Below are 13130 nucleotides of genomic sequence, written 5' to 3' on the forward strand. Positions count from 1 at the left end.
AAACACAGCAATGGCTGACAAAACCATTCCCAGTGTGCAGAGGTGACAAAAGGGCCATCTGTCCCATGAAAACGGTACATACATAATAAATAATAAACAAATAATCATAGAAAGGCATTTACAGAAATAAACATTTTAGTCCAGCTGCTCTAATTACTCCTGCAGTCATTAACCAAATAAAACCAGACTAGACACCTACCAACTATTTAGGGGCCTGGCAATGGAGTTATTTCATAGCGATTAACAAAATCTTAAAATAAATAGTAAATATTACTGGATGCAAGTGATACTTCTTCCATTGAAGGTGAGGGTGTGATCTCCTCCAGTGAAAATGCCAGCTACAACATTCTGTACAAGCATGAGAGGAGACCTTTTTTCTGACTACGACTATCTTACATCCATGCATCTAGCCACTCGTCTCTCCATCTCCCCAGCAAATGGACACAGCACTGACTGAATGACCTCCTGTAGCTGGAGCAAGACATGCTCTTAACATCTCCATTACTTCTCTGAAAACTCACTGACCTTTCTTCCTTCTCACTTCACTCTTCTCTACATTCTGTTTCCTCTCTCTTAAATCGTTGTCATCATTGTGCTTCTGTACTGCATACAAGTCTGTTTACTTGTTATGCAGTTGTCTTAATTGTCTCTGTGTGCTAGCAACTGTCATTCATTCACCTCCTTTCACCCTCTGACAGATTACCTTAGATAAGTGTGCAGTCTGTTTTTTCTTTATGAATATAAAGGATTATGTGTAATTACCCTAATTCATACTCATAATCTCCTAATCCCATTTGACTCGTAGTGTTTTTATGAATGTGATAGTTATTTTAAAAATGTACACTGTGAGAAGTTAAGCTGTTTACCAAAGACTTTGACAGTTTCTTTAATTCCAAGTAATTTCTTCAACATGAATGCCTTCCCCCGTCAGACTATAAATAGCAGGGGATTATTTTTTCGAGGCTTTTTTTGTTGTGTCTCCCAATTGTCATGTCTGGCCTCGGCTCTCCATTACACAATCATTGCCAAAGCAAAATGGCTCGTGACATATCCATAATAGCTTTGCCTAATACTGTTGTCACTGAAATTAGCTTTGCAGCATCAAAATACTTTGCTTGAAACAGAGTGTTTTTGTAGCAGTTGATCTGTGAACCTAACTGTGTGTTTGTGTCTTGTCTGAAGTTTTGAGCAATATTTCTGACAGCCAGACTAAATGTATGTGTGAGAGACTGAACACAAAAACTATCATCTGGTTTAGGGGTGGGGGAGACACATTTTATCCTCTCCTCTCCTCTCCTCTCCTCCTGAAAACAAAATAATGCCCTTAATTGGTGAAGTCACACATTCTTAAATGTAAATGTTGTTTATGACTCCCTTTTTAAGCTGTGGTTTTACAGTTGTCGTGTGATTCCTCCTGGCTGACTGCTGACAGTGTTTAAGAACACAGAAAACAAAACAGGAACACAGAAACATCCCAATTATATTCCCAATTATATAAGTCTCACAGATGGAGATAATGCACCCAGACGAGAACGCACAGTGTTGTGTGTGTGTGTGTGTGTGTGTGTGTGTGTGTGTGTGTGTGTGTGTGTGTGTGTGTGTGTGTGTGTGTGTGTGTGTGTGTGTGTGCGTGTGTGTGTGTTGCAGCAGCTAGCCCAGAGCAGTCAGCTACACACTCGGCTCACAGAACTTGAAGCCCCTACTACCTTTCACATCTGCCACATTCTCTGGCTGGTCTGTAGATCATGTTTCTCATTTTCACAACTAGATTATAAACTTTTTGTCTAAACTCCATCAGTCAAAGCAAGCATAATGAATTATTTTTATAAAGTGGATAAACTATTTTGACAACGTAATTACTATTTTACTGTTGTGCCGTAATTTGCACGTTTTCTCAAACATCATCACCATCAGTATCGCACCTTACTTTAATATATAAGAGCAGGCAAGGGAAAAGGCATGTAGCCTACTAATGGAATACTGGATAAAGATAAACTACGTGTTAGAATAATCAGTCCGTGTGTGTGTGTGTGTGTGTGTGTGTGTGTGTGTGTGTGTGTGTGTGTGTGTGTGTGTGTGTGTGTGCGCGCGCACGCGCGCGCGTGTGTGTGTCTGATGTGTAAATCCTTTGAACCAAAGTAAGCTTTAATTAATGGTGCTTGATGATCAGCCGGCAAAGGCAAACACCAACTAAACGAGCCCCCCCCGCCCCCAGTCAGGAAAGATAATTGCATTTCACCAACAAATTCATGTGGCAGACACACTGCCATTGCAGGGTACCACTGATGAGAGTGTAATTATTTTTCCTTTTTAAAGTTTTTAGTATTTTGCTCACAAAACTCCATAAAACCATTTATTTCTCAAGGGAGACTACTGGGAGCCTTTCTTTTCAATTTTTTTGTTTGTTTTATTTTGGATATCAGCTGTGTTTCAGTGCATTAGTGTTTATACTCATGAGGATAGGTGGATGTGAAGGTGGTATGACAGCCTCTCCTTCTCTCTTTCACTATGTCTCACACCCTTCTTTTCCCTTTTAGTCTCCTTTTGTCTTCCTTCCTTCCTTCCTTCCTTCCTTCCTTCCTTCCTTCCTTCCTTCCTTCCTTCCTCTCTGTCTCATTTTCTATTAATAACCAATGAATAGAGTTGTCTGGGAATTTGAGAGGAACACTTAGTTATGGTCATCCCTCCTAAATGAGAGGTGGGAGCTCCAGTGCTGTTCCCTTTGTGAGATTAATATCCAGCTCCTCTTTTATTTTTAGGATAACATTATGGGCTCACTGCTCTGCCATTACTTCTCAGGTAGCAGCAGCAGCTTCCACTAGCTTATTTCTCTAAACCTCTTTCTCCCTTACACTCACTTTGTCTTCAGTGGGTGGACACTAACAGAAACACCTTAATATGTAATGTAATGGCCCTGCTGCAAATACTGATTTGGTGAATGTGGTAATGTTATTTATTGTTTTTTAACTAAACACTTTACTAGTTACTTTAGAATGTTTTGTCTGTCACTGAATTTCCTGCAGGGTTATTTTATGATTTTGTAAGTGCTTTTGTCAACAACCTGTATTTCCCTATACCTGTTTCTCCCTTCATCCTCCTGCGTCATAGCTGAATGATCGCTCTTTGACTTGCTCTCCTTCGTGCACAAACACGCACACCTGAACACGTCACCTTTTCTATCTCTGTATCAGTTTTATCCCTCTCATTATCCTCTCTGGTCCTCTTATCATGTGTAGAGAGAGACTGTCTGCTCTGTTCTCTGTCTCTGTCTCTCTCTGTCTCTCTCTGTCTCTCTCTCTCTGTCTCTCTCTGTCTCTCTCTCTCTCTCTCTCTCTCTCTGTCTCTCTCTCTCTCTCTCTCTCTCTCTCTCTCTCTCTCTCTCTCTCTGCCTGCCAGGAGATGGAGAGGAGATTGGTAAGATTGCAGTGAGGTTGCGTTTGACACCACCACAACTTGTGATTGCTTGGATATGAACCTGAAAGGAGATCTGTGGCAGGATAATGTCAGATAGCACCAACATTTATGGGTGCAAGCGTTCATATTGATCATTGTAAAATATTAAAGATTTATAATGGGGAAATTTACAATTGGAATGTTATGCCAAAATAAATGAGTGAAAATTAGTTAAAAAAGTAATTATTGTAATTTTTAGCTTGGACAAGAAATCTTTTTTTTTTTCTATGCCATGAAAATATTGGAATTTTTCTTATATATCTTTACATTGTTTTATTTTTTCTGTGAGCTAAAACCCAACGATGACATTGTTCATTAAAACTGTCTATTTTTCCGATGGAGATTTGCATGAAGTTTTACAGACAAACTCTCGCATAGCTTTACTATTAGTGAAACTTCAAGGTTGTTCCTGTTTTTGCCATGTACCTCTCACACAACAGCATGCAGATTGTTATAAATTGAATTTGAAAAGAAAAGATGTTGGTATTACTTGTGCTATTTTTACATACAGTATTGCTTGAGCATACTGTTAGCACTAGGCACAATACAGTTGTACTTGGCTCAAGTTAATACCTTGACCATAGCTGCAAACTCTTGTTACTGTTTTGTTAATTTAAAGTTGTGTTTAGACTATCGTGTATTTTTCCGTTAAGGACAAATATACTATACATGCAAGAAAAATAGTTAATGTTTTCACATAACAATGATGGCATTTTGTTATCAGTATGATTCAGGTTAGTCTTGCATTGCCAGACCTTACTCCACAGCACTGTGGAGGTCTCCTACACCACAGATACATTCTAGGATACGAGAAAGAAACACTTTGGGTTGTTGCCATGTCTTTGAACTGTCACAATCGTCTTGGGCAGTGCTAAACTCCGGATGCAGTGTTGGTGGCTCTGCAAAATAGTCTTGGAAAGGAACTTGTTTTTGTGGAAGATTTACACCCTGCAAAAGAAAATGCCACATACAGTATTCAATGAAGTTAACTGTTCACACAATACAGTAATGTGAGCTATTTAAATTAGCTGGATAAATGGTTAAAGGTAATTTGCTTTTACCAGTGTTTCACCGTGTACTTTGTCCATAGCAATCCCGCCAACTGGTCCTAAAACGTCCCAGTTATGGCGCTTACCCACTGCTAGTAGCAGCTCTACTCGGCTCGGCTCGACTCGGCTAAACTATTTAAAAACGGCGGGTTTGTTCAGGACACCCCCGTATGTCGCTAGCAATGATGACGCAGTGATTAGTGACGATTCTCTCCGACCAATCAGTAGTCTGCAGGTTTTCACGTCACCTTTTGGTATCGCCTCAGCTCGCTTGGAACCTTGACGGAGGTGATACTAAAAAAAGTACCAGGTACCAGGGACTTTTTTTCATAATGGAAAACCAAAAAAGGCGAGTAGAGTCGAGTCGAGCAGGTACCGTGTAATGGAAAAACGCCATTAGATAGTAAATGCTGTAAACACATTCTTTCTAATCTTAACAATCATTCCCAAACGACCAAGCAGGCCTGCCTTATTGCATGATCCACATTTTCTTCAAAACTTGCCATTTTCAGCGTGTAGCTTGCTAGCTTGAATTGTATCGTTGTTTCCCAAAGCGAAGGGATTTTGAGAACGACAACACAGAGAGAGGACGCTGAGGGAGCAGATGTCAGGCAATTATCCTAGAAATGTACTTTCGTTGATCCAGACTAGATTCAGGTTGACAGCACCAAGATAACACTGTGAATTTGGCATGAGAGATTTTATTTGGATCAGTGTTGCAGAACTTTACTTATTGTGTGTGTCTGTGTGAAACTAATATCTGGATACTACCCAGGTGAACACCACTCCTCATAATATCCAGTTTGCCACTTAAGCATTTGAGCAGGCGATAAACACGGGATCACCATGTTTACATGTAAATGCTGTCATTTCTTCTTCATTATCTGTGCTGGTGAGTTCTACCCACCACATGCAAAATGTTCATTAAATTGGCATGGTTTTGCATGTGTGTGCGTGCCTGTCTGCTATGGCTGTATGTGTAATGCTGAGACATTGCAAATGACCTAAAGACTATAGGGAAGCTTATTTCTGCAACCACTTGCATTTCCTCTCTAATTGTTCCTCTTCTGCCCATAAACCTCCTACTTTGTGTGTGTGTGCATGTTTTGGTGTGTGTGTGTGTGTGTGTGTGTGTGTGTGTGTGTGTGGGTATGTTAAAGAGAGAAAGAAGGTCCTTTTCTCTCTGCTAGCAGTGTCAGCAGGTGAGCTGCCCTATTGGGAGAAAAGAGAGAAATCGCCAAAGCATGCAAATTGCTACTCCAAGGGGAGATCAATTAGGTGCATAGCGGCTGGAGCAGAAAGGCAAGGATGGGCGTAGAGGGGCAGGGGTCCATGCAGAGAGATGATGCAGAGCCATGCTGATCACCTCCTCTGAGACGATACATTGCTCCGCCTCTTCCGTCCTTTTACTCAATCCATGGACTGATCCTATTGGCCAAAGCTCTCCCTGCAAAATGCCTTTTAAACCTCTACTGTGCCTCAGCCTCATTCCTTTTTCTGTCTAGCCCATTTCTTTTCTAATTATAGATTGTGCTAGAATCTTAAGTGTGTGGCCTCTTCACCTGTCTTCCTCATTATTCTTTGTAAAGATGCTCTGCTCTAATATGTGCCAGATAAATTTAGAACATAAATCACACTAGAGTCTTCATATGCATAATGGATATTAATCAATACCATGTGACAATTGCCTTGAATTTTTAGTAATTTGTTGGTTATGTTTATGTTGCTGTTGTTCACTGGGCTTTGTCTCTTCCCTCTTTAGGTACATAATGTCCTCCATCTCGATAGAGGCTTGATCTGGATTGGCCGATAGCACTGGACTGTGCCTCCTTTCCTCTCCTCTACCACTCACAGCCTCAGAACAGCCATGACGTCCCTTACCAGGACACGGACCTGCTTTTTTGTATGCTGCTTCCTGTCCAGTCTGGCGCTTCCAGTGACGTCAAAATCAGTGGTGCAAGCCCCACAGCCTCACAGTGCCGGCTCCCAAGTGATCACAGCATCCCTTCAGGCGGAGGATTATGAATCATTTCATGCTGAGAACCCTGAATGGACATTCAACCATTTGGCAGTGGACTATCGCAATGGCAATGTTTATTTGGGAGCCGTCAATCGCATATACAAACTGTCCCCGGCCTTGGAGGTTCAGGTGTCCCATGAAACTGGCCCGGATGAAGACAACCGCAAATGCTACCCACCACGTATCGTCCAGCCCTGCAGTGAGCCATTAACACTCACCAACAATGTCAACAAGATGCTTCTGATGGATTACCGGGAGAACCGGCTGCTGGCATGTGGCAGCCTCTACCAGGGCATCTGCAAACTCCTCCGCCTAGATGACCTTTTCAAACTAGGAGAGCCCTTTCACAAGAAGGAGCACTACCTCTCTGGTGTCAATGAGAGTGGCTCTGTGTTTGGGGTCATTGTGTCATATGGCAATGCCTCTCCGGACATGCTGTTTGTAGCCACAGCAGTAGATGGCAAACCTGAGTACTTCCCTACCATTTCTAGCCGCAAGTTGGCCAGAAACTCAGAGGAGGATGGCATGTTTGCCTATGTCTTCCATGATGAGTTTGTGGCCTCTATGATTAAGATTCCTTCAGACACCTTCACTGTCATCCCAGACTTTGACATATACTACATTTATGGCTTTGCCAGTGGGAACTTTGTCTACTTCCTGACTTTGCAGCCTGAAATGGGGGGCGGGCCAACCACTGGATCCTCCTCTACTGGTCGGGAACAGGTCTATACCTCCAAGATAGTTCGCCTCTGCAAGGCAGACACCGCCTTCAACTCCTATGTGGAGGTGCCTATTGGATGCATCAGTGGCAACGTGGAGTACCGATTACTTGAGGCGGCCTACCTGTCCAAAGCTGGTGCTATCCTGGCACGCTCACTAGATGTGGCACCGGATGATGATGTTTTGTTCGCCGTCTTCTCAAAAGGCCAAAAGAGGCGTCCACGCCAGGCCTCGCAGGACTCTGCACTATGTGTCTTCTCTCTGCGGAAGATCAATGAGAAAATCAAGGAGCGGCTGCAGTCGTGCTACAAGGGTGAGGGCACACTGGACCTGGCTTGGCTCAAAGTCAAAGATATTCCCTGCAGCAGTGCGGTGAGTACTACTGGAACACACACACACATGCAAGTTTAATGACCGTACTGGGGAAATATATACTATATTGGTAGTTCTTTTTTATTCCACACATAATTTGCATGCACAAGTACACATGTTATCTACTGTAACATGTAGTACCTTCCTCCTAATCTGCCAGAACTGCGGGTATCGAGCAGTTCTTATTCAAGTAGAATTTATAAAACCCATTTAGGAAAAGGGTATTTTATGAGACTTTAACAAAAACTAAACAGTGATGATTTCTTATTGCTGCAATAGTTTCGTACTGAGGGACACCATAGGTGAGTCTCTGAAAATCAGTAAAGGCTCTCCCAATGTTACTATAATGAGCTGGGGTGCACTGCAGGAGGCCGTCATGAACACTGTGTTCTTGGGCGGGTTCATGCTCCATCCCATTATGATGCAATATTAACCATCCACTGCCTCTTTTAATCCGCTCACCCTTTAAACAATGCAGCTGAATGCTCAGCCAAATTACCATAATTCCATTCTCCATAACAGCATTACAAATTCAGTGATTCAGTTCATTTGATTTCTCACTTTGTGCACATAAAAAACAAGGTTAAATTGGGTGTTACGTGTTCAGACCACCTCCACAAGCAGCCAAATCTGTTTCATGCATTTTTTTTCTTGATCTCATTACGTCATTAATAAAAGCTGCCAACCTCAAGAAATTCAAAATTACCATGATCAGAGTGCATTTATTATTTATCATGTTCCTCTACATGAACCATCTGCTCACTTGCCAATTTTGAGTTCAGAGAGGTGTAGATAATGTGTTAAAATAACAGACTGCTCTGAAGAGGTCTGTTTTTTAGAGTTTCAATCAATTTAAGGTGTTTTGTTGCAAATAGATGCTTGAAAAATTTTGCATTGGATTTTTTTGGTATATTTTCTATAACTGACTAAGTAACCTGTAGATAATTCATGAAACTACATGTAAAGTACTTTATGTAATGTAGACAAAACTTAGTGCATTAAACCTCCATAAGCTTTGTATCATTAGAGAAGACTGAATGAGTGAAACAGACTGGTGAGCAAAAATACACATTTTTTACCAAGAAATGTAATTATTGTAACGACGACTAGTATCTTCTTTACTCGGGCCAGTCTTCCTTATTATCTACAAGAGCCTCAAATGAGAATTTATACAGGCAAAAATACTTCTAATAAGAATGTTATCGCTTAGTTGAGGCCGTATTTCAGAAACATAAATTTGATCCTCTCACTGCGCCTCAGTCCATATTGTCCTGACCTTAGCCATGCACTATCTCAAGACATTATGAAGTTGACCCTCTCTTGTATTTGGTTCTGGAATCACAGTGTTTATCTATTAATCCGTCTCTGGCACGGCACACGTGCCGGGCGCCTTTGTCTGCTGCTTGAGGGCCTGATAAATCATGCCTGGGGTGGAGCTGTCAGCAGGGAGAGGAAGTGTGAGGGAGCACACAGGGGTTAGTGCTGAAGAATGATGCCATTTCAGCATGCGCCACAGTATCGCCACCGCCACTGCATAAATTAGACCCTGCTGAACAAGTGACTGTGGACTCTGCAGGAGATAGATGAGTTGTGATACACGTACACACACACACACACACACACACACACACACACACACACACACACACACACACACACACGTGCCACCACACTTGTAAGTATGGCTACAGCAGAGATGAATATGGAAGCTTTAAAAAGCAGAGAGAGGCAAGTAGAATAATAGCAATACATAAATTGTTATATGAAAGGCTTAAGTAATTTAATAAAATGTAGATTTGATGATTCCAGACTGCTTTAGAGTGGAGTTGATACTACAGCCATAAATAATGAGTCATATTTAAATACATACACACATATAAATCAGGGGCCTATTGGTTGAGCATTAGTAAATTAGTTGATAGTAAATATAGGCCATATATATTTCCTATGAGTGTTTTCACAATGAGACCATGTTAAGATAAAGAGTTGTGGGCAACCATTACTGTGTGTGTGTGTGTGTGTGTGTGTGTGTGTGTGTGTGTGTGTGTGTGTGTGTGTGTGTGTGTGTGTGTGTGTGCGTGAGTGGTGGTTGGTGTGGTGTGCCTAATATCCCATAGTTGATTTTTTTATGAATCGTTGGTTGTTAGTCACTGTTTAATTCCTTTCCTGCTTTAAATGATGCATGACTGGGAGCACCGTGTCTCTGATATCATCAGAATTTTTTTGATCAAAGATAGGATTAAGATGGATGAAGATTATTGTATGTAATGTATGCAGGTGTCTTTCAGATGTATGTCTGTTCAGTGTTTAACGGTTCATATTTTTTAACTTACTTAAAGAGACTCATATTAGCAGCTCATTTTCAGATCATTTTCTCCTTGTATTTCTTTCCACTTTGTAGAATTGGAGGGGTTTATGTACCTTGCAGCTTTGCAAGAGGACCTTGTGAATTGTAAATAGCAGTTGTTAGTGTTAACTGGAAGCAGGAAACTCAACCAGTTTTTAAATGTGCCGGCAAAACAGTTGGCCTAAAAAAACTTCTCCTTGTAAAAGACAGAAATGTTTAAAAAACTAAATCAAATGAATTGACTGAAACATTTATGTTTTGAGATATTAATGTTTTGGGAAGAGAAATAATCAAATCATCAAAGTACTGTAGGTATAGATATGTTCAAGGACACAGGCCTGAGTAGCACAGTATTTTACACTCACCCCCATCAGACCTTTGTTGCATTACACCATCTTTAGGAGGCTTTCTGTTGAGTGGTAGAGATGGAAAGAGGCAAAACTTGAGAAGAAAAAGTATGTACAGAGAGTGGTATGATGGGAGAGAAAGCAGTAGAGAGGATAGATGGTAAGTGAGTGAGTGAGGGGGGGTGCTTCCTCTCTCCCCCAAATGCCCACGCTTGGCTGAGCCACATAATGCGTGCTCAACAGTATAAGTCTGCAAAGGGCCTGCATCCATAGATCATTGTGAAGTGGCATGTGACCTATAAAAAAAACACAGTGCCTGCTCCCTCCATGTTCACTGTGTCAGCAAAAAAAAACAGAACAACAAAACACCGGGATCGCAATAAATTCACGCTGCTCTCTTCTCTCTCATCCTTGATTCATTGCTTACTGCCTGTGCTGCTCTTTTCTCCTTTTGCCTGTCCTCCACATGTTCTTATAAAAATAGTTGCCACCATCCCATCTTCTCATTCTCTGTCATGCTTTCCCTCCTTGAGTCTGTCCTTCTCTCCTCTTTATTTCCTCTTATGGTGCTTTCCATAAGCACAGCGTGAAGTTTTGTCTCCCCCCCTCCCCCCCCTTCTAAACATGGACAAGAAAATAACAAGGTCGCCCGTAAGTCCCTGACAGGCCACGGCCATCCCCTCGTTCCTTCTGCTAATGATCATTAATTACATGTCATTAACTAACATGCCAAGGGCTATTCTTCCACATTTGTCATGTGCTATCGACTTCACATTCTGAATTCACTCCAATTAATTAGATTATTCTACTCGGCCGCTGCTGTTTCTTTGAGTTTTTCTCTTGATCTCTCTCACAGTCCTCCCAACACACACTTATCCCTTCCTCGTTTCATCCTCCATTAGAAAGGAACTTTTCCAATATGTCATTCTCTGTCTTCCCACACAGGCTCATATTTCATATTATTGACTCTTTCCTGTCTTTTATTTTGTTCTGTGTTTGGAATGGTGTTGTCTCCCGTGCTGACCATCTCCATCCCTCCTCCTCCTGATTGCGGAGCTTAATCAGTGGCTGGCTGCTGATGAGTCAGTCTAGGCCACATCCTCAGGAAGGGAAAGGCTAGTGGATTCATTAAGAACATCCAGACTGCCACACCCACACACACACACACACACACACACTTCACCCCACTCCATCCACATATCTGCAACCCTGCTGGCTGGCTGGCTGGCTCGCTAATTAAATCTCCATACATGATACCACTTGCTAAAGGTCAGAATCCATCACAATATCATTATTCTGTGATTAAACAAATGTCTCCTGCTTCCTACACTATACTCTGCTGGCTGCCCTCTGCCTGAAAACACTGACTGAATTGCCTTCATTTCTGTGCTCTGTCATTCTTGTCTTTTGTTGAGCTCTTTAAAAAGCACTTTTTTCTCACTCCCCAGTGAGCATTACTGTACAATATTTAAAAAGTAATTTTGCCAAATACGGGGCAGCTTCTAGCTCACCCAGTAAGAGTGTGCGCCCCATGTTGGCTGAGTACTGCATCGGCACGGGTTTGAATCCGACCTGCTGCCCTTTGCTGCGTGTCATCCCTCATCTCTCATCCCCTTTCAAGTCTATCCACTGTCACTTCATAATAAAGGGAAAAACATTTTGCCAAATACACCAATTCAGTTGACCAAGCTAAATCAAATGCAAACCAACACAACAACTAATACAATCAACCCTGCCTAGTTTATCATAGTCATGGATTTGATTGATTGAACTGTAGTACTGTATAACAGTATACTAAAAGAAATCTCTATTATTTTGTCCACCAACATATATCTTACACCTTTAAAGGTGACGCAGTCCAATATAACTCCCCCACTAAGTACATCCTGACAAATGACCACTGAGTTATATTAATGTCTCTCTACACAGCATCAACAAAAAGAGAATATAAAAGCTGTATTGGATTGTGATAGTTGTAATGAAGAATCTCTAATAAACTGTCAAACTCTAGTTGGTTATACATGCACACTTGTTTTTTTCAATTTAGTTTTTTTGTTTTTTTCAATTTAGTTTTTTTTGTGTTTGGTAGAAAATAAGATGTAAAGGCCAAATAATCATTCCAAAATAAATAATGAAAGATTTCCTGCCAGTGCACAGTGAACTGGAAAACATGGGTTAGGAAGTTATCTGACACACCTTTCTCTTTATGATATTGAGTTCTATTTTCAGCTCCTAGTTTGATTTGTGAATTCCCTTCTTTTTTCAAATCTCTGCATCTCTTAAACTCCCATATTGCCTGGGACAATTTCCTACCTTCTCTCTCTCTCCTGGCTCTGCTTTAGTGATGTAGCTAATGGTTGGCAGGTGCAAGCATCTGCAAACATGAATTATCAAAATATCACATGCTTATCAAAGCCTTCCTCCTCGAATTGAAACCTGCCAATGTAACACGCAAATCAACATTGTTTCAGGCACACTCTGTGAAGTGTGTGTACAGCCTAGTATATTCACACTAACATTTTCCAGCATAGTTTAATGTGAATGTGCACTAACTAACTATAATTCCCCATTTTTTATTCTGTAACTGCACAGATCTGCCAAGATTGATGGCCCATCTTCCTTGATGTGACATGTTGGCCATTGAACCAGCCCTATACTGGGACTGTTTTAAAAACAATTCGGACAGAGAATATACATGTTGGCCAACATCCAAGGCGGATAAGAAGTAATTAGGTGTGTTTGTAAGAACATTTGACCAGCAGGGTCAAATCAGGTTTTCAGGTTTCTCTCTTCCTTTGACATTCTGCATCTCGCTCATTGTG

The 13130-nt window shown here is 41.3% G+C and overlaps 1 protein-coding gene across 3 annotated transcripts in view; it reads left to right on the plus strand.

The window, feature by feature from the left end:
* Positions 1-13130, plus strand: part of plxna4 (plexin A4) — a 250922-nt gene that overhangs the window by 19912 nt on the left and 217880 nt on the right. For all 3 annotated transcript variants that reach the window (XM_039791208.1, XM_039791207.1, XM_039791206.1), the window contains one exon: positions 6265-7614. In XM_039791208.1, the coding sequence (XP_039647142.1) occupies positions 6370-7614 (1245 nt within the window). In that variant the 5' untranslated portion in view covers positions 6265-6369. The remainder of the gene's footprint in view (positions 1-6264; positions 7615-13130) is intronic.

This window comes from Perca fluviatilis, chromosome 23 (genome assembly GCF_010015445.1).
Source record: "Perca fluviatilis chromosome 23, GENO_Pfluv_1.0, whole genome shotgun sequence".
Taxonomy (NCBI): domain Eukaryota; kingdom Metazoa; phylum Chordata; class Actinopteri; order Perciformes; family Percidae; genus Perca; species Perca fluviatilis.